The sequence below is a fragment of the Prionailurus bengalensis genome, chromosome B1, assembly GCF_016509475.1.
Source record: "Prionailurus bengalensis isolate Pbe53 chromosome B1, Fcat_Pben_1.1_paternal_pri, whole genome shotgun sequence".
In the NCBI taxonomy this organism is placed as follows: domain Eukaryota; kingdom Metazoa; phylum Chordata; class Mammalia; order Carnivora; family Felidae; genus Prionailurus; species Prionailurus bengalensis.
Window position 1 is genome coordinate 64,894,282 of NC_057344.1, and position 27,833 is coordinate 64,922,114.

The 27,833-nt window shown below is 39.0% G+C and overlaps 2 protein-coding genes across 6 annotated transcripts in view; one reads left to right on the plus strand and one right to left on the minus strand.

The window, feature by feature from the left end:
- MARCHF1 (membrane associated ring-CH-type finger 1) overlaps window positions 1-16,443 on the plus strand; it is an 889,798-nt gene extending 873,355 nt beyond the window's left edge. For all 4 annotated transcript variants that reach the window (XM_043566174.1, XM_043566194.1, XM_043566163.1 and 1 more), the window contains one exon: window positions 12,151-16,443. In XM_043566174.1, the coding sequence (XP_043422109.1) occupies window positions 12,151-12,449 (299 nt within the window). In that variant the 3' untranslated portion in view covers window positions 12,450-16,443. The remainder of the gene's footprint in view (window positions 1-12,150) is intronic.
- Window positions 1-27,833, minus strand: part of TMA16 (translation machinery associated 16 homolog) — a 67,183-nt gene that overhangs the window by 16,894 nt on the left and 22,456 nt on the right. Inside the window, exons 5-7 of one of the 2 annotated variants that reach the window (XM_043566216.1) lie at window positions 26,910-27,058; window positions 23,925-23,967; window positions 21,507-22,724 (exon numbers count right to left, since the gene is read on the minus strand). In XM_043566216.1, the coding sequence (XP_043422151.1) occupies window positions 22,544-22,724; window positions 23,925-23,967; window positions 26,910-27,058 (373 nt within the window). In that variant the 3' untranslated portion in view covers window positions 21,507-22,543. Of the gene's footprint in view, window positions 1-21,506; window positions 22,725-23,924; window positions 23,968-26,909; window positions 27,059-27,833 lie in introns of those variants that run through there. The other variant, XM_043566225.1, reaches the window with a different exon arrangement.

Below are 27,833 nucleotides of genomic sequence, written 5' to 3' on the forward strand. Positions count from 1 at the left end.
TATATAGATGTCATGCATCACTTCAGGCTTTTCAGGAACTGATTAAGAATCCTGTTCTGCCTAGGGAGCCTGGGTGGCTCAGTTGTTAAGTGTCTGACTTCAGCTCAGGTCATGAACTCATTCATGGCTTGTGAGTTCAAGCCCCACATCAGACTCTGCTGACAGCTCAGATCCTGGAGCCTGCTTCAGATTCTGTGTCTCCCTCTCTCTCTGCCCCATCCCTGCTTGTACTCTCTCTCTCAAAAATGAATAAACATTAAAAAAAAATTTTTTTAAATCATGTTCTGCCTGATGTGAAAAAGCAAACAGTTGTGAAAGTGGAAGTTTTTTCATTTAGTTTAATTCACTATAGTCATTGCTTCTTTTTTTTTTTTTTTTTGAACGTTTATTTATTTTTGGGACAGAGAGAGACAGAGCATGAACGGGGGAGGGGCAGAGAGAGAGGGAGACACAGAATCGGAAGCAGGCTCCAGGCTCTGAGCCATCAGCCCAGAGCCTGACGCGGGGCCAAACTCACAGACCGCGAGATCGTGACCTGGCTGAAGTCGGACGCTTAACCGACTGCACCACCCAGGTGCCCCGGTCATTGCTTCTTTTAAACCATGAATAAGACAATACTCTACTAGAGAAATGTGTTATACCTTATTAATTAGTACCATATAATTTGATAGGAGTAGATTAGCACTATGGTTTGAAATTTTAGCCATACTGAGTTTAATTGTGAAGGGTGGTGTCAAGCCTACAAAGAAAGCTGTTTAAAAAATCATTAAGGCAGATTCTAGGATCTGAAAAAGATTGGTCATTTAAAGCAGAATAAAAAATAGACTGTTTATTTTCACTTCTGAATGTACTCAGCTCCATTTCTCATCAGGCTCTACCAGTTTCTGCATATGGCATAAATCATAGCTGGTAAAACAATGAGAAATATTCCCAGAACCACCCCCACCATCAACCCTTGAAAAAAACAAACAAACAAACACACAATATTAAGCCACTGGTGAATTTAAAAAGAGAAATTGTTCAGATGATAACACTGTAAGTTTGTAGTATTCTCAAAAATGCCTATTGCTTCCCTCAAAGAAAGAAACTGAAAGAAATAAAAAGGTGACAGGAAGTTAGAGCAAGTGAGGGAAAGAAAGAAGAAGGAAAAGAATATTAAAAGGAAAAGTTCTGTTATTTCTGCCTTTCTTTGAGTTCATAACAGCAGGAGCAATGTGCCGTTCTCACGCTTGCCCGCTCGGTGGCAGCAGGGAGCACCAGCGCGAGCTCTGGGCGCTAGAGAAGCGGCTGGGGAGGAAGGGACTGTGAGGACCCGCCTGCTGCGCGGCGATGTGGTGGCTAGGAAAACGGGTCGGGGCAGGTTGTGTTTGTGTTTCAGTTCCATATGACAGTGATATTTACAGTGTATACCAGACTAGACTGCTTACAACTACATTATGCATTACTCCTGAGATACTGGATTTTTTAAAAAATGCCTGTTACATCCCTGGAATAAGTTTCCTGAGGATAGGACTTTTTTTTTTTTTTTTTTAACCCACGCCCCCTATACTTACAGGTATGGGCCCAAGCTAAGTAACAGAAAGTATGCCATACACAGCAGTCATGTATGTTTAGAACAACAGCGAGGCACCCCACCACCACCCTCACCTTAGCACACCCCGGTATAAGATCTTCAGACTCAAATGTTTTCCTAGCGATCAAGGGCAGCCCTGACAGCCAGGGATAAGTAGTTGTAGATGTCTGATTTAGAGTTCAATGTTTGAGAATCATAGATCGGCCCCAGTGTAGCCCTGCCTTCTCCCAGCGGTCACCATGATACCAGCAGGGCTCCTCCTGTTCTCTGGCCACATGAGAGGGAAGGAAGATGATGAGCACCTGTCCTGGACAAAATGAGAAGAAGCAATCTTGTGTCACCCATATACAGACAGTCTAGAACCTCTCCCTTACATTCATTTACTCAATCCCACTTCTGAGCCAAGTGAGTGAACAGTGATCATTTCTCCTACAATGAACAGGACTATCTCAACTTCAGCCAACCAAAGTCTCCGGAACCCAAGAAACCCTTGGCCCCAAGCTTCCTTCCATTTATCTCACTCTGCCTGCTCATTCGCCAGTGCTCCTGGATACCTTTATGTCTTCAGTTGTCATTGCTATGCTGAGAACCAAGCTCCAAATTTATCTCCAGCTCGTACTGCACTCCAGATCAGGCATCGACCTCCTGAACGTCTCCATTTAAAGGTCTTCCAAGCACCCCAAACTCAATGTGTCCAAACTTTTAATCTACTACCACTGTCCACCCTAACCTAACACCTGTGGGAAAGGCACTACTGCTAACACCTGTTACCAAATCCATTTGGACTGTCATTTCTCCTCTCCCTCTTCCCAACTTCTGCCTTCAGTCAATCACCAAATCCTATTCTGCCTCATTGGTCTCTGGAACCTGTCCCTGTCTCTCTTTCCTGACTGCCCTCATCCTGTGCAAACTATCCTTTTACTTGAACACTGCAACAGCATCTTTACTAGCCCTCTCCAGTTCTGCCCACCTTTAATCCGTGCCCAATAAGGTATTCTTTGCAAATTTACAAAACACACATCTGATCACATCCTATCCCTGCTTAGCCATTGCTCTTAAAATATATCCCAAACTCTTTAATGTGACTAAATTGCCCCCTTCCCTGCCCCCACCATGACCTGGTTGTAGCCAATTTTTCTGAACATTCGTTCAGCCCCACAAATGGGGCTCTAGACCTTTGCTCAGCTTTTCCCTCTACATGAAACCTTCCTCCAGCTTCTGTCCACCACACATTCAAACACTGTTCTGTGTTCTCACACCGCTCAACTCCCACTCAGCCTTTGCAGGTTGCCTTAAATATCACTTCCTCTGGGACACCTGGTTCAGCAACCTGAGCTAGAACAATTGTTACTACCATAGTGGTTCTCAAAATGGTTCCTGGGACTGATAGCATTAACAGCACCTGGGCAGTTGTTAGAAATGCAAATTCTTGGCCTCTCTGCACCCCAGACCTATGGACCAGAAATTCTGAGGACAGAGCTCAGTAGGGCTGTGCTTAAGAAGCCAACAGGTGATTCTGATGCCAAGCATTGAGAAACGTGCTTACCTAGCATCCTGCACTTAACCCACTTACTCCATTTTGATTGCATATTTGAATTACCTGTGGAGTTTCTATACCCTACAAAGCCTGAGTTTTATCCCCAGAGGTTTAGATTTAATTATCCCCTATGTCATGGTATTTGCAGACATGATGAGAAGCTCTGCTGTACCAGGAAACTTACCACATACTATTGTAATTGCTCATTTAATTGTAAGTCTCCTGGCACCAACAGACTCTGAGCTCAGGGAAGGACAGATCGCTCTCCAGCATATATCCCTGGGGCTGAGCACTGTGTCAGGGACCTGGAAAGTTGCCCAGTCAACGTTGTAGAAGGAATGATGAAGTGTGAGTGCCTCATACCCCATGCTCACACTTGCCTACCTTTCATGTTTCTTGTAGAACTTTTCTTCAAAATGCCTGCCCCCCACCTCAGTTCTGGGTGGATGCAGGATTTCAGGCCAGAGTCTCCCAAATGAATTATCACTCAGGTCCCTCAGATTTCCAAAAGAAAATACTGAATGATAATCAAAGGCCATATATATATATATATATATATGTATACATGGTCCAGGGTCAGGTCAGCTTTCTACTGTATACTTTTAAAAATTATTTTCAGTTTCTTAAAAGCAAGTGGAAATGAGATGACTTTTATCTTTGGTGTTCAGAGCTTCTGAATTAGGCAGCAAGATATTCATCAGGAAACCATATCCATGACTTCCTACAGACCCACTTGCCAGTGGGACAGTTCCTACCTAACTTGGATAATTTCAGATGGAAACTATAGTGACTTTTGCAAAGGGTACCATCTGTACTTATGTTCAGATTGTATTTAAAGCCTGACTTCCCAAAGTACACATTTGTAGGTAGTGTGGGCATCCGTATGAGTTGTTATTATTGTAATCTCCCTTTGGCATTGGGACTGTGAGTGCTGAGCCTGAATTTACTTTTAATGTCTGAAAAAACTGCAAAATTTAAAAGTCAAAATATTTTAAATCCATTTCGAAAACCTTCAAAAATATTGGAAGAGGAACAAATTGTCCTTCTTCAACCCGAACTGAGGTTGAATGTAAAACAGCAAAATTCTTTGAACTGTAATAACAATACTGAAAGGGAAAAAAAAAAATCCTTCATGTGTTTTTAATGGTTGTTCTTTTAGATTAAATAAGCCTGGTGCCCCAGATAGCTCTCTCTCTTCTCTCTCTGTTGCCTTTAATGACAAAAAAAAAAAAAAAAAAAAAAAATCAAAGACTTGGTACTCGAAACTTTAACACACTCAATCACCCATTACTAACTCTAATTTGGGGGAACAACGTCCTCCTGCCTTATCTTTACATATTCTAGAAAAATGTTTCAGTATACTGTTTGTGTGTTGAAAACAAAACACAAAAATACAGACCAGGAAAACACAATTTATACTATTAGAGAGACAGTAGGTGCAGAGTATTTTTCTTAATGAAGTATATAGCTGATATACAATATTAGTTTCAGGTGTATGACATAGAGATTGGACAACTGTATACATTACAAAATGCTCACCGTAGTTGAGTGTGGTCACCATCTGTCACCACACTGAGCTGTTACAATCTGGTTGTGTTCCCTATGCTGTACTTTTCACCCCATGATTTACTTATAACTTTCACCTTTCTCCCACCTCCTCCCCTCTGGCAACCACAGTTCTCTGTATCTATGAGTCTAGAGTCTATTTTCTGTTTTCAGCTTGTTTTGCTTGTTGTGTTTTAGATTCCACACAGAAGTGAAATCATATGGCAGGTGCAAATTTTAATCTCGCCCTAGAACTATGTAAATGTGTACACCACAAGGGGCTAGCATAACAAATCGATTTTTTTTTTTTTTCATGCCTGCCCCACTTGTGAGCCTCTAAGCATCTCCAGGGCAGGGGCCATGCTTCATTATTCAGAGAGGATTTAATATGAGTAGAGGTTCAAAAAATGTTGCCAGCTGTGGCTGATCCCAGCAGACAGGCGCGATGGCTGTGCCATACTCGTTAGCTGTTAACATCTGCTTCGAGTGGGTGTGAAAAATCACTTCCCAGCAATCCATATATTTTCCATTTGAGCACTGCTGTTTAAGCATTCCTTTTTAAAGTGAGTGTATGCACTGTTATTGTTAATAACCCAAAGATGATAAACACTGACTTGAGCTACGTGTCAGAAGCCCAGGCTTCTAGTTCTGCCCTTGGTTGCGGACCAGTTATGCTGAATAAAATAGTCACTCTGAAGCTCAGATTCCTCATCTGAAAAACGAAGTTGGACTGAATACCCTTCAAAGATGCTTTCTGATACATTTTTCAAAGATACTATGAACTTGACCTTGCATCAGATAAATGGAAACATCGTGTTTATACAAATACCACACATATATATTTGTATAATGTATATATATTTATATATTCCTTTTTTTAATGTTTATTTATTTTGAGAGAGAGGAGAGAAGGTAAGCAGGGGAGAGGCAGAGAGAGAGGGAGAGAGAGAGAATCCCAAGCAGGCTCCATGCTGTCAGAGAAGAGCCAAGCCATGGGGCTCCATCTCACGGACTGGGAGATCATGACCTGAGTGGAAATGAAGAGTTGAACGCTTAGACTGAGCCACCCAGGTGCCCCGATATTTATATATTTCTTATATATACTCATACTTTTATATATTTTTGTATTTTTATCTTTACTCACAGTGAATACCACCGTTAATACAAGTTAAGGAAAATGTTACAAATGTGTGAGCTTTTTTTTTTTTTTTTAATGATTTAAGCAACAGGAGAGAAGCAACCAGGACAAAAGTAAAGGAGAAAACCATCTCCTTAGCCCCATCATTCACACACACCCTTACGCAAACACATTTCATAACTCTGCATAACCTAAGCACCCAGCCAAAAATATCCCAACTTACCAATGAGATGCTTTTTCTAAATATATATTGTCCCTGCAGCTGTTAAATGAGACAGGTTCTCTTCTGCTGTTTGGGGATTTTAAAAGCCTTTTTAGACACACTCCAGGTGTCTCCAGTTACATGAGCTACACAAGATATGCAGAATACTTTGAGAATTCCAATTTAAAAGCAGGAAGAGATTTTAGGGATCACTGTTTTAAAGATGAGGAAGTAAGCAATTTACCTCATCTTCAGCTTTATTATGAACACCCTCCCAGGAGCCTGTGGTTTACCCAATTTGAACAAGAAGCAAGATGTTACAGGTGACCCTGCATGTGTTTCTCCAGTGGAGAGAGCTGGGGACCCTGTTCTATTAAAAGAAACATATTTTCAGAGAAACAATATAGCTAGAAAATGAGTCTGGAAGAGTCTGAAAGTGGATACATCTCAGCTTACAAACCATTGTCATTGTGGTCTGAAAGTCTGGCATAAATGTTTCCTAACAACACACAGTGAGATTTCTGAGCTTTTCTCCATGAAGGGAATTACCGATTGGGAAAGATGCCCAGAGGCCCAGAGTGAGGAGGTATAGTTCTAATTCCATTGGCCTGGCTGGCAGCTAACTGGACTTTCTCCTCTCCTAGTTGTGGAGGTTTTCATTGCCCTGGAATCCAGATGGGACATCTAAAGGTTGAAGCCCATTGAAGTTAGGTCTTAGTCATAGGCACCAGAAAGCTTTGCATTTAGTCTACAACTCTATCAGCGAAAGGTGTGTAGCATTTAAATCACCCAGATGGCAAAAATAACTTATATTTACATAGCACTTTCTATGTCAAGAACTACCCATTTAACCCACGCTAACAACCTTGTGAGGTAAATACTACCAATGTCTCCATTTTTAACTGATATATCAGTTATCTTTTGCTATATAACAGACTATCCCAAAACTTACTAACTTGAAACCACAAGCATTTATTTCACTCCCAATTCTGCAGATCGGTTGGGCATTCCTCCTGGCCAGGACCTGGCTGGCTGTTCTCTGCAGCATCCACGTATGTGTCTACAAACAGCTGGCACATTGGCTGGCTGCTGTATAATCAAGGCTGGCCTCCTCCAAATGCCTGGCAATGGGCATGCAATTGGTTGGATGACAGAAACAACTGAGCTGTGTTTTTCGTCACATAGGACCTGTTGGCCCTGTCTTCTTCCCATGGCAAGTGCAGTGTTTAAACAAGTAGCAAGAGAGTAAACCACACACACAATGGGAACACTTTTGAAGTTGCTGTTGTGCCCTATTTGCTATTGTCCTGTTGGCCCAAACCAGTCATGTGGCCACAGCCAGAGTCAATGAGGAAGGGGGTGGATACCCAAGGACACGGTTACAGGGAGGCATGAGCCAAGTGGGAGTATTTTTGAACAAGCTACTAAAGATGAGGAAACTGAGACCAAAGAGAATACCAGGTAACAGGCTGTCAATACCTGAAGGAAATGAAATAGCACTCTGAATTAGGACAGATGAAGATATAAAGACTGGAGTGACTGATTCTTGGGAATAAAACTCATGATCCTTAAGAATGGGTGTGGACTTTACACAGGAAAACAGCCTTTGAGAAGCATAAGGAACATCCTATTGGGGTCTGGTCTGCAAAGAAATTGAATAAAAGTTTGAATCCTTTGGGATCAGAGTATTTCTTAGCCAGGAAGGAGGGTCTTCTGGGAGTGAAGATGAAGTGATTATAAAGAAGGTAAGAGATGGTCAGTGGCAGTGGTCCTGTTGATCAATAAATTCTAGTCTCAGGTTCCTGAAGGGGAAATGCCTTTAAATAGTCCCAATCCATGTCTACTTACCCAACCCCAATGGAGAATAGAGTGAGGAATATCTGGAAGACTTTTTTATGTGAGAAAATAATTTATAAATTTTATTCTTTCATTCATTTTTATTTTTATTCAAGTATTTATAGAACTTTACCTAGAGTCCCCAGTTTTCCTCTCTGGCTTGCTAGAAAAATCTTGCACAGACTCAGATTCCCAAGAGTCTATGATGAGCTGAAAGGCCCATTTGCTTTTCTTTGTCTAGAGTGCTTTTATTTGCTCTTTAAATATAAATTTCCCTACAGATTGTGGGCTGATTTCTGTGGCTCTGGTAGCACCACACATTCATCGAACTCTACTATGCAAAATCTTCAATACCATAACCCAGGACGAATCTACAGACCACCTTAAGCCTTTCACAGAAGACCTACTAGCATGTTGGTTGTTTGGCTGGCCCTCCAGTACCGCATCATACACATGCCCTTACAGAAAGGAGGCCTGGACATTTACCCATGAGATACAGGTGTGCTGTTTCTTAGGGACACATGCACCCCCATGTTTATAGCAGCACTATCAACAATAGCCAAAGTATGGAAAGAGCCCAAATGTCCGTCGATGGATGAATGGATAAAGAAGAGGTGGTATATATATATGTGTATACACACACACACACACACACACACAATGGAGTATTACTCGGCAATCAAAAAGCATGAAATCTTGCCATTTGCAACTACATGGATGCAACTGGAGGGTATTATGCTAAGTGAAATTAGAGAAAGACAAAAATCATATGACTTCACTCATATGAGGACAAGAGACAAAACAGATGAACATAAGGGAAGGGAAACATAAATAATATAAAAACAGGAAGGGGGACAAAACAGAAGAGACTCATAAATATGGAGAACAAACAGGGTTGCTGGAGGGATTGTGGGAGGGGGGATGGGCTAAATGGGTAAGGGGCATTAAGGAATCTACTCCTGAAATCATTGTTTCACTATATGCAATTTGGATGTAAATTTTAAAAAATAAAGAAGAAAATTTAAAAAAAAAAAAAAAGAGGAGGCCTGGAAGAATTTAATAATCATATGTTGAGATTGCTTGAGAATGTACTGGCCATTCGTGGAGGATTGGCATGACAATATGGACAGTGAATGAGTCAGGTTTACCTATTATAGGGGACAAGAGAAGACTTCCATTTCCTTAGAAAATGGTTGTGGACAGAACATCTGCTCTTCCAAGCTCCTCCAATTCTTACCCAAGAATTTCCAAGCAAGTTTCCTGTTAATGTTTAAAAGGTAACATTAAAAAGGTAGGGATACAGAGAGTTTATTCCTAAGCCTACAGAAATTTCTGAAGAAAGATCCCAAGCACAAAGGCAAGACTACAGATAGATCCTTGGGCTTCAGAGAAATGAACAGATGGTTGAATTGCCTCAAGTTGAATTTCAAATTCCTCTTCCAAACTGGCAGGTAGAAACAACTTTGAGCTCTTGGCATTTCCAAGTTCAGGTTCCAGCTTCAAATATATATTAGTGAGGACCAAGAATTACTTGTTTACACAAAGGATCCACAAGGAACAAGACTTTGTGCCTTCACTTTTCTACCACCCTTATTGTGTACATTCTTTCTTCTTTACAGAAGACACCATAGAACTGAGGAGTCCAACAAGGTTGAGCATGAAGACAAATTACTAAGTCTCGATAAAAGGAGGTAAATACATCTTGCCAATGGAAACATTCTTGGAAATTCACTTAGCCCCATGTTATTATCTCCTCTCACAATGTCCTTTAGGTGAATTTTCCAAGGTAAAATCTTATAACTGCTCAATACTATCTTTATAGAAAACAAAAATCTTGCCCACTTAGTCAAAACCAAAGAGAAAGATCAGGCTGTCTCTGAGAGAAGATGTCACGTGGACAGTGGGTTTGTACCCAAATGACTTCTGCGGATGTAGGATAGGGGGATATTGCACACTCTAAACTGTTGATGGATGTACTGGGAGCCCTGACTTCCCAAACATACGAAGGAAATGACTGGAGGAGACAAAATCAATTCAGAGAACATTGTGAAAGAAAGTGGAAGAACCAGACTGTCTCCCAGAATTAGAGAAAATGGCCCAGATTCTCAAGTATGAGTTCCAGCCATTATTTCAGGAAGGAGAGGTAGGACAAGAGTAGATTCTTCAGATTATCCACCAATGAAAGCAGGGCTTCATGGACAAGTGAAGAAAGGCTGTCACCTCTGGTTATATTAAAAAGACTGAGGCAAAGCAATCCAAGTTGGCACTTCAAAAGCTTTCATTCGTCCTTGAAATATCTACTGAGCAAGGCACTGTGGAAAATTAAGACCAACCAGACATAAATTCTGTGCTTGTCAAGATTATGGTGTACCAAAGTAAAAATAACTTGTTAGAAAGTTAACACATGCCACAAGTGGAAGAAATAACATGAAACTGGAAGAATGCGGGTTTATTTCCAGCTGGAAATTACTTCTTAGTTGGCTTTTGTGGAAAGCATGTAGACATGCAGAAGTACAGAAGGAAAACTGAGAGAAGAAATATGGACAAAGCCTCAGAAATGGAAAACCTCCAGACTCTTAGAACAGCTGGTAGTTTGATTTAGCAGAGGGGAAAGTTAGATGTAACCCATGGGGACTTTCCCCCAAATGGGAGATAAAGCACGTCTTCTCCAGCTTGTCTGTGGTTAAAACATTCCAAACACATAGAAACTACGGATCAATATAGTAGCCAAGAGCAAAAATCTTTCTAAATTTGGAGAACTTCAAGATGTCTGATCTGCATACTGAATCCTCCCTGCAATTAAGAAGCTTAAATGATTATCTTCTACACGAATTCTCAACCTCAGCACTACTGACATTTTGGGCTAGATAATTCTTCGTTGGGGGGGGGGGGTGCTATCCTACACACTATAGGATGTTTATGCGGCATCTGTGGCCTCTATTTACTAAAAGTCAGTAGCACCCCACCCCAACACCAGGTATAACAATAAACAGTATCTGCAGACATTCCCAATGTCCCCTGGGAAACAAAACTTGCCCCTGTTGATAACCACTGGTCTACCCTCGGTCTGTGTGTCAGATGATTGTTCTCCTTGCATAGGTAGAACTAAGGTAAGAGCTGAACAAGCCCTTGTGTCTGTTTTCTTACAGAAGCATAAAGCATATGTCACTGTTACAAAATATAGGTGGGACTTCTTATAACTCTATCCATTGGTATAAGTAAATAAAAACCCAAAATAGAACCAGAAACTCTCATAAACTAGGATTTCTAACCAACTCTTCCTGGCCCAACATACTAAAGCCTTTCACATGAACGTAGATGGCTATTATACCCTCCACACATACTGACGTTGGCAAGAGATGGACTCCTGTCATGTATTTAACATTCATAATATTGTTGTAGCTACAGAAACTCTTGTGAAATAGTTTTAAAAATTGTGAAAGACAATTTGTAGTTATGATGGTGGAAATTAAGAGAAAATATTGATATGTGAGAAAGTGGTTCTCGGTGACAAAAAGATTTATGAAACAAAAATGACTAAAACACTAAATTTGATGCATGCCTTTACTCAGGAATTGTTTCTGGTGAGATGTGACAGCTTCTTTCTTTCACATTTTTTATTTAATTTTAAAGGGAATGAGGGTGGGGAGGGGGACCTGAATGTACAATCCTATAAAAGTACCTATTACTTTACCTTTAAAAGATTTTAAGGTGGATCTTTAAGGTTTTAGGTAAGGTAAAATCCTTTAAAAGAATTTAAAAAAATTTTTTTTTAACTTTTTATTTATTTTTGAGACAGAGAGAGACACAGCATGAACGGGGGAGGGGCAGAGAGAGAGGGAGACACAGAATCGGAAGCAGGCTCCAGGCTCTGGGCCATCAGCCCAGAGCCTGACGCGGGGCTCGAACTCACGGACCGTGAGATCGTGACCTGAGCTGAAGTCAGACGCTTAACCGACTGAGCCACCCAGGCGCCCCTAAAAGAATTTTAAACTGACTCTTTCACTTAGTATGTTCACTATAAGGAATAAATGTCAAAGTAAGTATCTAAAGTCTAATGTCACATACTTGATGCTATAAGGAGAAATAAGACCATTATAGTGGTAGGTGAGCTCCTTCATGTAGACTTTCAACAGTACCTTTAAAAGAGTTGAAAGCAATTAAGCAATTCTGGTTAGAATTTTACTGCCTGTTAACAATATATTTCTTATCCACAAAATTTAGTAGGCAGGCATGGTCTTTTGAAGGAGTCATAGAAAAAAAATTACCAAGTCCATTGATAACAACTTGGTGATAACATTCTCTTTTTTATTTCAAAGGTGTTCTTGAATGGCCATTTTGGACAAAACTGGTTGTGGTGGCCATTGGCTTCACGGGAGGTCTTGTCTTCATGTACGTACAGTGTAAAGTCTACGTTCAGTTATGGCGCAGGCTGAAGGCCTACAACCGTGTGATCTTTGTGCAAAATTGCCCAGACACTGCCAAAAAGCAGGAGAAGAATTTCTCGTGTAACATAAACACGGACATCAAAGATGCTGTGGTGGTGCCTGTATCACAAACGGGTACAAATTCGCTGCCATCTGCAGAGGGAGGCCCCCCTGAGGTCATCCCGGTGTGACACAAACAGTTGGGAGTTTCTTCACTGAAGGGTATCTTTCTAGCCCTTAGCCACTACAAATGACAGAAGTGATCCTGAATTATTCACTCCTTTATCTTCTCCTTTCTCCTACTGACTCATTCTTCCTTACTTTGCTCAAAAAAGGAAAGGACCAAAAGGCACCGATGACCAGGATCCCATGAAGCAGTCCAAAGTGTGATACAGAAATGTGAAAAATTTGCTAGAGGTTATTTCTAAGACAATTAAAAACCAATGGAGCGAGGGATGCTTTCAGGCAATGACGAAAGACAACATGGACACATGCATCTTCACGATAGCAGGACAAAGTTTAAGAATACAGACTTGAATTGCAATGTGTATTTCTTCTAAGGCCTTGTAATGTTAACTCATCCAGAAATAAGAAACATACTTGGTTTTAAGCTTGAAATTGTCTACATTATCCTTACGTCATATCAGAAGCAAACTTGAAGGATGCATATTTTGATATTTATACTTTGGACGGCTAACAGATTTTTATGGCTATAGTGGAGTCCAGTTGTTTTAACAGATGCATGTTTTTAAAATAGATGCAATACACATTTGAAGAGATCAATACTTAGAATTATGTTTAAGTCATGAGCAAAAGATTTTCAGAGGTTTTTGGGTGTAATTAGCACTGTTAAATACCTACAGAAGTTGAAATCAACCATCAGGCTCTATATTTTATCTCGTCCCTCTTAAAACAGTGTTGTCCAACAGATATATAACGTGAGCCACAAACGCAGGACATATCATATGCATACATTTTAAACTTTCTAGCAGCCCCATTAGAAAAAGTAAAACTAAATGAAATGTTTATATTTTATTTAACACTATATATCATTTCAACATGTCATCAGTATTAAAATTGAGATATTTTACATCTTTTTCTTACGAACCAAGTCTTCAAAATCCAGTATGTATTTTGTCTTTACAACGTATCTTCATTTGAATTAACTGTACTGGATAGCACAGCCCTAAAATTAGAGGCAGGACCTCTGCTTCATCGAACAGTTGAATATTTAAAAACAACAGCTCAATTCATCCTTTTATTCAGAGTCTCTCAAATATTACAGTTTTATTAAGCACTTAACATTCATCAAATTAAACATCCTGAGTTAGGTGAACTTATCATTTCTCTAAAAGGTAAAAAAAAAAAAAAAAAAGGAAGGATGAAATGATCTGTGGCAAAGTTCTGAAATTAGCCTGTTACTATGAAGCACAGATGATAGGGAAACAGAAATTAAATATTTTTCTTAGGTCAAATGTGTAAGTTTTTTTTTTTTTTTTAATCCACATGTGGTATCAACTTGACAGAGGAGTAGTTATGACTAAGCATTTAGACTGTTTGAAAAAGCTGACAGCATTTCCCTGCTCAGCTGGGAAGTAAAGATACTGAATAGATTTTGTGATAAGTAATAAACTGAGTTGTTGAGGTTTGATGTGCAGCTGATTATCGTGCTCCTTGCATATTCATGTAAAACTGAAGCGTGGATGATAGATTCTGCAGTGAGCTAGATTAATGATTATAGATGTAGTGACCTGTCAAAGAAAGAGGTTCTACATTTTAAAAGGTGATTTATTTTTGTTAGCTGTCATATTTATTATTGTGAAAAGGCAACTGTGATGGCCATAAGGACCAAAGCATGGGTATCGGATTGCACAAACCTGGGTATCACATCGATGCACTTTGTAATTATCAGTGTGCTTGTTCTTCACGGATTATCATATAAGAAAGGAAAAGGAAATAACCTTTTAATGAGGAGAAAGATATGAATATTAGTAGTGGCTGACAGTCCAAATAGTCCCAATTCCTAGAAATAAAGAAAAGGTAAACAATGTCGTGTGTGTGTGTGTGGTGTGTGTGTGTGATTTCATGTATGTACATGAGAAAAGTGGTAAGGTTTTTGGTCAGTCAGGAAACAAAAGGTTTAAAACATCTTTCTTAAAACTTGTTATGGAGGGTATGGAATAAAGGCACAGGGAAGACCCAGTTGAAGTTAACGGAAGTTTACCAAAATTTCTGCACAAATAAGGGCAAAAGTGGTGTAATAAAAAATTAATGAACTTTAAACAGACTAAAATTTGTATTAACTTCCTCTTAAATTTCTATTTTAAAGTTTTAAGATAAATACTCATGAATAGAAGCTTTGGGTGATTTAACCATGGCCTATCACCCAATAGATTAACCTTGATTCAATTTTTCTGTTAATTGCCCTAAGCTTTTTACTAATCCATTTCTCCAGGAGCTTAGCAATGGGAACAAGTTGTTTACATATATTCCCTGGGGGGGTGGGGGAGGAAGTGGGAGGGAATCTGTCACCAGCAAGCAATGAAATGTTATCTCTTTTGTCTGCTCTGGAAGGAAAATGATTATTTACTTTAATTACCACCAAAAATACTATTTAAATTCTGTACAAATCTAAAGATTGGTAAATGCATAGCTCATTTCTCAATGGGAGAGGACTGGCTAATAGGCCTTGTTTATTAAGGGTCACACCTAACACTAAGAAAATATTTCTAGAATGAAAAGATCAGCATTACTGTCTTAACAAGAAAATACGACATAGTGTTTTAAGATCATACCTAAATTCTCAAAATTAACTTACAAAAGCCTTGACTTTCTTGTAATGAGAATATAATAATACATATAGCTCCCTAGAAGGTTAACAGTCAGCTTTTTATTCTGCTATTACTCTTCTGAACTTCATATATAAACCCTGAACTCCCGAATTTAAATCTTTTACAAAGTTTTCCTATAATGGCTGTTTATAGTTCAATCTGAAATAATTACATGCATTTAAAACCTAATGTTGATTTCCTTTCATATTTTGTGTGGCAACTGCCCTTTCAGTGAAAGGATTTGGCTTTGTGACAATACTGTTGTGGACTGGATATACCCTTCAAAAACTACTCTCCAGGCTGACAGTTTTTTTGAAGCATGTTTTCCTGCTCATGTAAAAAAATGGAATTGAAACAAAGGACTGAAATTGAAGAATGGCAACACAATTCTGTTAAAAATCTTGGCTTTTTATAATCATGCATTTGGTAGTATCAATACCATAAACTACAGACATTTACGCTGTTAATTTTTAAAAGAACTCTCACTTTCATTGTATCAAAGATTGAATTGTAAAGGAATGAAATTCCAGTTATTTTTTTAAAGAGTGAAGTCCAAAAGGCAATTAAGCTTGAGAACAAACACAAGTAAAACAAAAATGAAAAAAAATCCAAACAAAAATGATCCCATCAACCTGGGATATAGCAGTGGAGACACTGAAGATAGGTGTATATTGAAGAAGTGTTTTAAAATATCCCCGGCTTGAATCTCACTCTGAGCTGCTATTACATGTGATTATTGCCCCAGAGATAGCCTCGTTTATTTTGTTTTGCAAAAGGTCCCTGGGTACCCCTAAAACATCTACTGTTTGGCTGGAAAATTAGCTCATTAGAGCAATGACATCATTAAGAGACTGTAATTGCCAAGGGGGTGTGGTGGGGAAGATTATTCCATTTGACTGACAGTTTACCTTTCCTTACCTTGCCAATGAATATTTCGGAACAAAGTAGAGCTCTTTAAACTTATTATTCATTATTGTAGTTGTCATATAATAATTGTGAAAGACTTACACTTTAATTAAGAAAGATAAAAACCTTTTTTTCCTTAAGTCAGCCCAAAGGTGCTATTTTACATATCAATACAGCTGAAAGGAAGTGCTGTTATTTTGGGCTGCAATGTTTCCTCCAAATCTGAAGGCCATTTTGAAATTGGATATCACATTTAAAACAAACGAGGAAAAATTATTTTAACTGTGTGCAATTTTTGAGATTGAGCATTTGTACTTTTTTGGTTTTACCTAATTCTCTTGCATTAACGACTTACTGTTTTGTGAATAATGTGTACTGAGATGAATTAAGGAAAAGAAAATAATTATCTGTGAAAGAAAGACTTTGTATATTAAACAAGTGACCTAAATTTTTGTTGTGGTTTCTGTACTCTTTGCCTAATTTACCAGGATTTCTGCAGGTTTGTATCTGCGACATTCAAAAAATCTTGAGTTCTTAAGATTTTATAACAGTCTGGATGTTTAAGCAGCTTCTGAACAGATTCAGAGTACTTTAAAGCCAACACAAGCGGATTCACCCTGACATTACAGAAGGGAATACAGAGGTGCATTAACAGGGGAAAACCAATAGAAATAATCTAAACAGATTTTCAAAACCTGTTAAAAAAACAAACAAAAAAACAAAAACAGCAAAACCCTAGAAGAAAAATCATAATGTAAAGAAAGGACTGTCTCATAAATAAGGCTTGGATATACCAAAGAATTTAACAGCATTTGTCTACTCAGACATAATAGTAAATTTAGATAATTTCATACATACTAAATAATAGGAGAAAGACTGTGGAATCAATTTCTAATCTATGATGTTTGCTGGTAAGAGAAGAAAATGTCTCTCTCCAAAGCCCCAACTTCTAAACCTGAATTCAGGGTAAACCCACTGCCTAGCCCAAGGCCACCTCCAGGTCATTCTGGTAGACTAATTGTATGTGCTCATTCTGCCTCATTGGATATCCAAACTTAGTTTTCTCACACCTCCTGAATTACAACAAATATTCCTGGATCACAAGTCATTGTCACTGTGTGTTCAGCTAATGATCCTAAAACTGGGAGATGTGATAGAGATACCAAAGGAAGCAAGAGAATGGGAAGAAATACTTGGAACTCAGGGAAAGGGCAATGCAGGCAATGGGAACAATAACCAAAGTCCCAAGTGGTTGTCAAGCAAGATTCAGCTACCGTAGAAACAGCAAGCCCTTGTTAGGGTCACAAAGTTTATTACTTACAGTGATAGCAGAAGAAAGACAAACCACCAGTAGCCCCATGAGTCCTGTCCCAAGAAAAGACACAAAAAGAGGGGGCATGAGACATAAAAGAGGACACTATAATGCAACAGAAGGGGTGGGGCACCTTGTTGCTGAGATACTAATTCCATGTTGTAGCTAAGCAACTTTGTGGCCTGCAGCTATGCCCTAAAGGGACTCAAAATGGAAAGTCTCATACTTCATCAAAATCTGGAGGCAAGGACAACTGTCTCACGTCTTCTCTGGGAGACAGGGAGGCATACATGAAGTGGCCCATGATAGTTCCTCACATGCCCCAAATCCTTGTGTTCCAGGAAGATCATGGGCCATCGTGGCTCAGGTTAGCCTGAACCTAGCCTGGCCTAAATGGATAAACACAAGGTCTTCAGGGTGCCAGCAGAGTTGTTCCACAATAGAAAACAGTTTGGCCATTCTAGGAATAGACAGAAGCTGTCTGTGTACCTGCAGTACAATAAGCCAAGGGCAAGTGGAAACAAGTAAAAGTTGGAGAAGCAGTTAGGAATCAAATTATTTCAGGCCTCTTTGGCCATGGTAGGTCATGTGAATTTCACCCCAAATATGATGGATGTCAATGTAGGTTCAGCAGTTGTAACAAATATAGCACTCTGGTAGGGGGTGTCGATAATGGGGGAAGGTGTGCATGTGTGGGGGCAGAGCGGATAATCTCTTTACCTTCCCCTCAATTTTGATGTGAACTTAAAACTGTTCTGAAAAAATAAGTGTTTAAAAACAAAATTATACCCATCAAATAAACATACCATTAAGAAATGACAGAATGATACTATACCAAGATGAACAAAGGAGTAGCATATTGTAGTGTACATTTTCAAAAATTCATCAGCAACTCCAGAGAATGGATTATGAAGAACAAGAATGGTGGCATGAAGGCCAGTGAGGAAGTGACAGGTAAGGGCAAAGAGTGGAGATGGCCTGACATGGACTGATTTGACTTTCTGAAAACAGAACTACAAATACCGACTAATTAAATTTAATTGGGAGGGTATGGAAGAGAGAAAGCGAAGAATCAAAGATGATTTACAAGCAGTTTTCAGAAATTAGGTGAAAAACTTGGGAGAGATTAAAGGTTCCTGATGAGAGAACAGGGATTGGGATCCAGGACACAAATAGGAGTATTTGCCATTGAAAGGAGAAAAGCTGCTACATCCATAAAATGGAAAGGGAAGGAAGGGGAGGGAGACGGAAAGGGGAGAGCAGTTTCATTGTCTCAACGATGTATATAAACTGAAAGTTGGTTGAGGAGGCAAATATTAAAGCTAAGCTAGAACATGAAAAAGTAGTGAGGGGCGCCTGGGTGGCTCAGTCGGCTAAGTGTCCGACTTCGGCTGGTTATGATCTCATGGTTCATGGGTTTGGAGCCCCGGGTCAGGCTCTGTGCTGACAGCTCAGAGCCTGGAGCCTGCTTCAGATTCTGTGTCTCCCTCTCTCAATGCCTCTCTCCCGCTTGGGCTCTGTCTCTCTCTCTCTCTCTCAGAAATAAACAAACATCAAAAAAAATTTTTTTAAAGTAGTGAAAATTATCTAAACGTTGGGAAAATGAACTTATTACAGGTACACAGTAAAACTGCTAAGCAGTATTGAGAACCCACTTGAGATGTACAAACATGAATGGAAAAACCTGATACTCTCCACAAATGCTGAGCTACTTGGGAACAACAGGTACAAAGGAGACAGATAACCTGGTGTGCTCCTCTGAGTTTTGAAAGACGATACTATGCAGTCAGGGGCAGAGGGATGGCGAGCATGTGACAGGAGGCAACTCTAAAACCCGAATCTAAACAAAACATAAAAGAATCTGAAAACAGAAGACAGGTGGTGCACAATGAAAGAATGAGGTCAAAGTACAGAACTTCAGCAGTGGAGGGGGATAGGAGATAGTGAATGGAGCACAGAACAGTCGAATTTTATGGGAGTTTCAGGAGCTGGTAAGTATCTGGGTGTGGCCACTGAGAAGTGTCTGAATGGAGTGGAGAAAAGGGTCACAATTTTAGATTTGTTATCCACAAGGTCCTGGATTCACTGAAATGATTAAAATAAGGGAGAAGAAAACTAGGCCAAGTAAAGTCTTCAATGAATGAGAAGGTTCTTCTGGGAGGTGAGATAATAAGGAAAGGGTGACAGTGATAGAACTTCAAAGAACAGAGAAGTGGCAGTGGCAATAGAGCAAAGAGGACACCTGTCTAATCTCCTGCTCCTGAAACACAGGGATAGAAGAATAGTAAAAGCTCCTATTTGAGGTGACAGAGTCCTAAGGAGACACCTATGTCGGTGAGGAAAAGAAGTGACTAGGATATCTGGAAAGAGACCACTGTCAGAGTTGACGGCTCTGAGCTTAGAGATGTACCATTAGCTCATATCCGTGGAAGTTCCGCTTGTTGTTGACAAACTATGGCAAGCAGGAAAAATCCAGCTTATTTTGTGTATGGCCACAACTAAGAATGAGCTTTACCTTTTTAAGGGTAGTAAAACATACACACACACACAGAGATATGCAAAAAGAAACTGCATTTGGGCTGCAACACCTAAAATATTTACTATCTGGGTCTTTACAAAAAAAAAAAAAAAAAAAAAAAAAAATTCACCACCCCTGGTCTACAAAGAACTGCCAGTGAGTTATCTTCCAAGGCCATGGACTGCAGAAGCCATCTTGCAAAGACAATCTACTGACCGAAAGGAAGGAGCCTACATAAGGCAGCACAAGTTATCCCTGCAGGAAAAAAACATGTTCTATAGATAATGATTAGGGATATCACTTAAAAGCAATACTGTAACAACAAATTATCTCTTAGGCTACTTTGGTCCAGCCAGGAGTAACAGGTAATTATTTATAATGATATATAATAAAATTATGAATTATAATTACTATCCTAAATGATAAAGTAAATTCTTCCATTCAACAAATACCTACCTATTCTAGTTCCAACCAGGGTGCTTGTTCTATTTTTTGCTTTGATGGTATAGGGAAAACCAGGAACAAATGTTTAAGGGAGAGCACAATCTGCCATTTTCATAAGTTATTTATCTAACAGAATAGTAAGACTTTTTAAATATCAGACCAGATAAAACAGTTTCTCTTCTCTTTAAGATTCAGTTTTGGCAGCTCTTTCTGCCCACAGGTCCTGTCCCTGTGCTTTAATAAAATCACCTTTTTGCATCAAAAAATAATTTAAAAACAGATTCACTACAAATCAAAACCACACTCAGATATCACCTCACACCAGTCAGAGTGGCCAAAATGAACAAATCAGGAGACTATAGATGCCGGAGAGGATGTGGAGAAACAGGAACCCTCTTGCACTGTTGGTGGGAATGCAAATTGGTGCAGCCACTCTGGAAAACAGTGTGGAGGTTCCTCAAAAAATTAAAAATAGACCTACCCTATGACCCAGCAATAGTACTGCTAGGAATTTATCCAAGGGATACAGGAGTACTGATGCATAGGGGCACTTGTACCCCAATGTTTATAGCAGCACTCTCAACAATAGCCAAATTATGGAAAGAGCCTAAATGTCCATCAACTGATGAATGGATAAAGAAATTGTGGTTTATATACACAATGGAGTACTATGTGCCAATGAGAAAGAATGAAATATGGCCCTTTGTAGCAACATGGATGAAACTGGAGAGCATTATGCTAAGTGAAATAGCCATACAGAGAAAGACAGATACCATATGGTTTCACTCTTATGTGGATCCTGAGAATCTTAACAGAAACCCATGGGGGAGGGGAAGGAAAAAAAAAAAAAAGAGGTTAGAGTGGGAGAGAGCCAAAGCATAAGAGACTCTTAAAAACTGAGAACTGAGGGTTGATGGGGGGTGGGAGGGAGGGGAGGGTGGGTGATGGGTACTGAGGAGGGCACCTTTTGGGATGAGCACTGGGTGTTGTATGGAAACCAATTTGACAATAAACTTCATATATTGAAAGAAAAAAAAAGATTCAGTGTTTATAGCCATTTTGAAACAAAAATGAACCCCCCCCCCCCAAAAAAGGACACTTTCCAGTGACTAAAGAGACAGGAACTTCTCTAACCATAAAACCATACTCTTACAAAGATTACTAAAGAAAGCAAATCAGCATCAGTTGAAACACTGAAACACTGAAAATGAAATAATTGGAACTTTAAGAAGTGAAATTATGGAAATATATTTTATTTTTAATTGTCAATAGTAAAAAAGCTGTAATATTTTAAATAAGTTGTTAACAAGACTTAGTTAATGTCTAGTAAACCTCTTATAGCATCCTTTTACATTTATTTTCTTGAAAATACTCAAAGACACTTGCATTGTATCCCTTAGAAAACAGCCTAAAAGATAACTGCATTTAACAAGTCCTATAAAGAACAACATTCTAACATTCATTTTTTTCATATCTGAAATACTGAGTTATATTATATGTCATTCAGTGTATCACTTAGAAGAATAAATAACACAATCGCAATAACTGATGCTCTGATCTTTGTTTCCACAGATAAAACCTATCAGCCTTCATGCAGGAAATATACAAACAAAAAGAGTTAACCTGCAACCACTTATCTTATTTGTTAAAAGATAACAAATTACAGTGTGGGAGACTAACATTATGAAAATAGTCACCATTTTTTTCTTTACCATTAAACTCTGGCTCAAAGATAATAAAAATAATGTATAATCCATCAGTGTGTATTTATCCTATATCACATTTTCCCTATCTTACAAGGAAAGAAAATAGATTTAATTTAAGAGGAAGATTAGTGAAACACTATTACTGAAAGACAATTTTGTTATCACCACTACTCAAGAAGTATGCACGGGACCCTTTCAGAAAACACATTGCTGTACATACCCCACAGTCTGAGATTAGGTGATCCAAAGTGAACATGAAAAAAATTAAAACACTTTTTTTTCCTTATTCAGATCACTCCCTATGCCCAGGAAAATCATGTTAAATGGATCTTAGATTGTACTTTTATTTTATTTCACTATATCTATTTTAGCAACTTAATGTAAATGGAAAGTAACACTTATTTTTAAGTGAAAATCATAACACTTTTTGAAACTGCAAATGGGAGTTTCATCATGGAAGATGATAAGCTACATGGCAAATTCTTGTATGTAGACAGTTATTTACCATAATCAGTTCAAATATAACTACGCTTTCCATTTATTTACTTTCAACTGAAATAAAGGACAATTAGGCCACTGCAGTCATTTCCTCATCTGAGTCACTGGATTCATCTTTTAGTTCCAATTCCCCTAAATCTTTGTCTACGGTTATAATAGTTTTCTTCTTGCACTTCTTGGGAACTGCATCATTAGCACAAATTTTTCTCATTTTAATGGTTGGCAATTTCTTCAGATCCAAATCCCACTCCCTAAACAAAAGAGAGTACACACAGAGGGTTGCTGGGGTGTGAGATGGGGAAACAGTCAATGTATTTAAAACTCTAAAAGCAGTAGAACAAAGTTTATGAATGTATAGTAGATTCAAATGCACTAGAAACAAACAACATAAATGCATTAGGAAAAAAAAGAGTCCCAAGAACTGAGGTCTGCTTTGTCCGTATTTCTTGCATCTTCTCATTAACCTACAATAGCTATAACTGCACACAGATTCCCACATATCCAAAACTTCCAAAATGCAATTCAGGAAAATATTAGGTAGAAGTTAGAAGGAGGCTCTGTTCCATTCTTTTATTCTCCCTAACCTGAATCTTCAGTCTGGCCATATGGTTTCAAGAATCTAAAAGGTAGGAACTAAGACACCTGGGTGGCTCAGTCAGTTGAGTCCGACTTCAGTTCAAGTCATGATCTCACAGCTCAGGAGTTCCAGACCTACGTGGGGCTCTGTGCTGACAGCTCAGAGCCTGGAGCCTGTTTTGGATTCTGTGTCTCCCTCTCACTCTCTGTCCCTCCCCTGCTCACATTTTGTCTCTCTTTTTCTCAAAAATAAATAAAAATGAAAAAAAATTTTTAATAAATAAATAAAAAGTAGGACCTAGATCATACCTGGCAAATTTCCAAAATGCAGTCAGAAAAGATTTTTCTTTTCACACATGGTGGTAAATCACAGTAATTTTCAGAAACGAAAAACATGTTATTGTTACACTAGAAAACTCAATCTTTCAACTACCAGACTAACTAGTTCTTGATGACTTAACTTTTTCTCTGGGATCACTTCCCAATAACCATCCTTTCTGAAAGAACTCTGAGCCATCAAGTCTGTTGCTGTTAGGTTATCTTTTAAAAAGTATGAACTGGGGAAGAATAGTGAGAACAAGTTCTTTTAGGTATTATATTAAGGTATCTAAATTTTCTTTTAAAAATAAATAAAAGCACCATGTCACTATCATTTCGGTGTATATCAGGTGTTTCAAAGAAACACAAGTTAGGAAAAGCCTTACTTTGATAAAACAGAAAAAGTTAAAAGAAACCCTTGAGTTTTGTTTTGTTTTGTTTTGTTTTTTTAGCTCATTAGAGCTAAGTTCAAAGTTCTAGGTTCATAAGGGAAGAAAGTTTATGTCTCGTGTATTTTACATGCAGCTTCAAAGAGTAATAAAAAGAGACAGACTTACCTAAAAGTTTTCAGATTACCTGCATTTACAATGTCTGGAATCTCTAGGAAAGAAAATAATTTACATCCATTAATCAACGTTCTTTAAATTACAACACTTTACAGTTTCCTTGTTTATTATCTCACATACAAAAGTGACAGCGAAAACATCCAAAGCAAAACAAAATTTCAAAGCACTGCTGTAATGCTATATGAAAAGTAAGTTTTGGAAGTATAAAGGGCTTAGTTTAAGAAGGTGACTTATTCACCAGACGCACTCCCTGACACTGGAAGCAGCACTGTGGCACGCCTGAAATAACACCAGATCTGAGTTTTTGGGCTGACTCAATCACCAATACATGTTGACCTTGGCCACGTCCTGTTAATTAATCTGCTGGCTACATGGTGAACAGACTTTAGAAGGAAAGAGCAGTAGCACAGAGACCAACTGGGAGGCCGTTACAATGGTACAGCTGAAACGATGGTGGCTCGAACTAGGGAGGTGGTGACAGTAGCAGTAAAATTTATCAGACGCAAAATGTATTTTGCTGAGGATATGGACGGAGTGTAAAAGTGACTATCCATGGGCTTCCGACCTGAACAACTGATGCCGCTGCTGGAAATACAGATCATGTGGGAGAAGAAAGTTTTGGGAGAAAAGCTGGACTTTGCTTTGGAACAGGTCAGGTCTGAGATGCCTAGAAGACATTCAAGTAGAGATTTTAAGAAACCCATCTTTGATAATGCAAATCTGGAGTTCTAGGGACAAGTTAGCACTGACAGATACAAATTTAGAAATTATGGGCATGTAGACAGTATCTCAAACCGAGACGGAATGAAATCCATTAGGAATTGGTATAGACAGATAAAAAGAAGAGGCCCCCAAAATAGAGACCTTGGCCAATATTTAGTTTGTGAAGAGGAGTCAATTTAGGACACTAAAGTCTCGGCCAGTGACCTAGAAAGACAAGTAGGAAAGGGTCTTCTTTACCAAATGAAACGTGTGACAAGAAAATGAAATGATTGATCATATGTATCAAATGATGCAGAAAAGTTGACTGAGAATCAATGCCCAGTATAGCAACTATTTGCCAGTACTGTTAGTTGAGTGGAAACGACAGCTAATTAAAGTGGGTTACAAAGAAAATGGAACATGAGGAAAAATGGAGACTACAAACATAAACAAATTTTATAGTCTGATGGTGACAACTCCATGAAAGGGAGTAGTGGAAGCTCTCCCTCAACTTCCTGTGTCAGGTACTTTGATAAATCAAACTTTATGTAACTTTTAAACAACCTGTGGAAGTAAGTATGCTATTTATTGCAATGTTTAAACTGAAGAAAACAAAGCCGCAGGAGGGGAGGATTTAAATAACTTGTCCTGTTTAATAGTAAGCTGTAAGGGTTTAAATCAGATCTATCTAGTTCTAAAACTATTTTCTGTTATTTTTTCAGTTAGGAACGCACTTCTTACAGATAATGAAGAGGAACTACCAACTACTTCAGGGTTTCTAGCATTACTATAGTGTAGGTGCCTGACGTTAAGCTTTTGATTGTCTAGACATCCGTATCACAGACACCCTTCTCAAATAAAAGTCTTGCCAGCTGTATGACACAGCTACAGCAAAACAACTAGATGAGAAACCAGGCCGCCCCCATCCGTGAAAGTTCCCTTTCAGAAAGCCCTGGTAACCAAACACTTGAGTGACCCCACTTTTCCCTTCTCCCGCCCTAACTCCCACTGCTGTGTTTCTAATTTGGCAATACAGAATGAACCTGTGAAACCCTTGGCACCTCACCTTAGGTCCTAATAAAGGTAGAGCCCCAGGTCCACACTCCCTCTCTCTACCTTTGTCCTCCCTGTATGTCCTGGGTTGTGCTGTGGACCCTCTAGGACTTGTGAGTAATAAATCTTTTTTTTCCCCAAAGTCCCCTGATGGTTGTTACTGAGGTGCAACATGCAATCCTAATACGAACCACAAAACCTGGTCCCACCACAACACTGGCTCTGGTTGGGGAAATGCCCATGGGGGCTCACCACAAGTACCAGACTTCAGGCATGTCTAGCAGACAGCACCACTATCAATAGGCTGGGACCAACACAACAGTTATCCACAAGATACTTCCTTTAGGGTCCCATGTTTCAGTGTTATTATTACCAAAATTTAAAAATAAAATTTGCTATTATTTCGTTCATACTATGCTTTTTAAGTAAATCCATGTACCATAAATGCAATCATAACATGGCTAGGAATGGAATGTGAATGAAGGAATGTACAGGACCATGGCAAACTTAAGAATATATGATCAAATCTAAAAGGGACAGCTGTTACTCCACTATTGTGGATTATGCTGCCAGACCATTTGCATTTTTTAAAAAGAAGCCAGAAATCTACATTTTTCATGTGCAATCACCAGGTTTTTTCTACAATGGCAATTAATAAGTCAATCAAATGCCATCTGCAGGCCATGTTGCCTCTGTGTCATCACCGTTTGTGGGCCTTGCAAGCCTTAAGTACCCTCACTTAAGTGCTTTTCTTCTGAAAATGTTAGTAAACTAGTAACACAGAAATGCCACAATGAATGAATGAATGTTTGATTTTACAGTTTTTCAAGTATGACTACAACCCATAAAGGTTGGTCCTGTAAGAATTACAAAGACGAGGAGGGCACAGCACCCACTCTAAAGGAACAAGATGTAGTTGGAGACGGGCAAGTAATAACTCCACAATAAAGCAAATTAGGTATGTGCCAGAGGGAGAGGAAAGCTTTATTGTCACAGTAGAAAGATACGATGTCACTGTCACAAGTGACAGTTTTGAGAATGTAAGGAAAAAAATGAAGTAAAAAATTGTTTGATATACTCACAAAAGAAAGGAAATCAGAGGAAGAAATTCAAAACAAACTAAATAAACAGAATTTTTAAAATTAAGCATTTGAAATGAATTACAAATCTGATATGGCTATGTATTTTAGAGAGAAAAAAATAAAATCACAGAAAACACACCAAGACCATATCCTTCATACTGCTGCCGCTCACGCTCCATTGTCTGCTTGATGACTGTCTCCCGGGAACAGTGCCGCCTTCCCTGCCTGTCTTTGATGCTGTTATGTAATTCAATCTGCTCTAGTTCACTGCTGAATCGATTTAAATACCTGAGAAATGAGAAAGCAACCTGAATTACAAGTCTGTACATTTGGCTGACATTACTTCATTTAAAATATAAACCCCAGGCTTCACCCGTCCTTGAAATTTTTGTATTCTTCTGAGTTTCTCGAGTCCTCAGACTTCAGACCTTTCCTGGATAACCCAACCATTTCTGAAACTTCAGCAACCAAATCACTGCCTGCTATTCCAAGTATCTGCTAAACTCCAGATCCTCATATTCAACCACCTCCTGGACATCTCCATTTGGATGTCCCATGGAGGCTTAACACATCAAAAGTGAACTTATGTTCACCCCAGTCCCCCTCATCCCCCACCAAACCTGTTCCATCTCTGGCTCTCTACCTCAGGAAACAGTATAGCCATCCACCCAGTTGGCCAAGTAAACAATGTACGTGTCCTCCTTGATGCTACTCTCTCCCTTTTATGCCACATCTAAGTTTTCACTAAAGAGCGAGACTTTCTACCTTCTTTAATTTCTCCAGAGTCTTCATTTCTCTTCACCATACTGCTACTAATGATGCAGAGATCACCATCATCTCTTGCCTGGATTGCTTCATGAGCCTCTCAACAGTGTCCTGGCCAAAACCATGCCCCTTCAGGCTATCCATCCTCATTCTCACTACTGTGATATTTCTAAAGTTTAAATATGACCATCTCAGGTGCCTACTGTAAAAAGCTTCCTGTGGCTCCCAATGTCCTTCGATAAAGTCCAAACTTACAATGATACTTGAGGTCCTTAATTAGCTGTACTTGTCACAATGC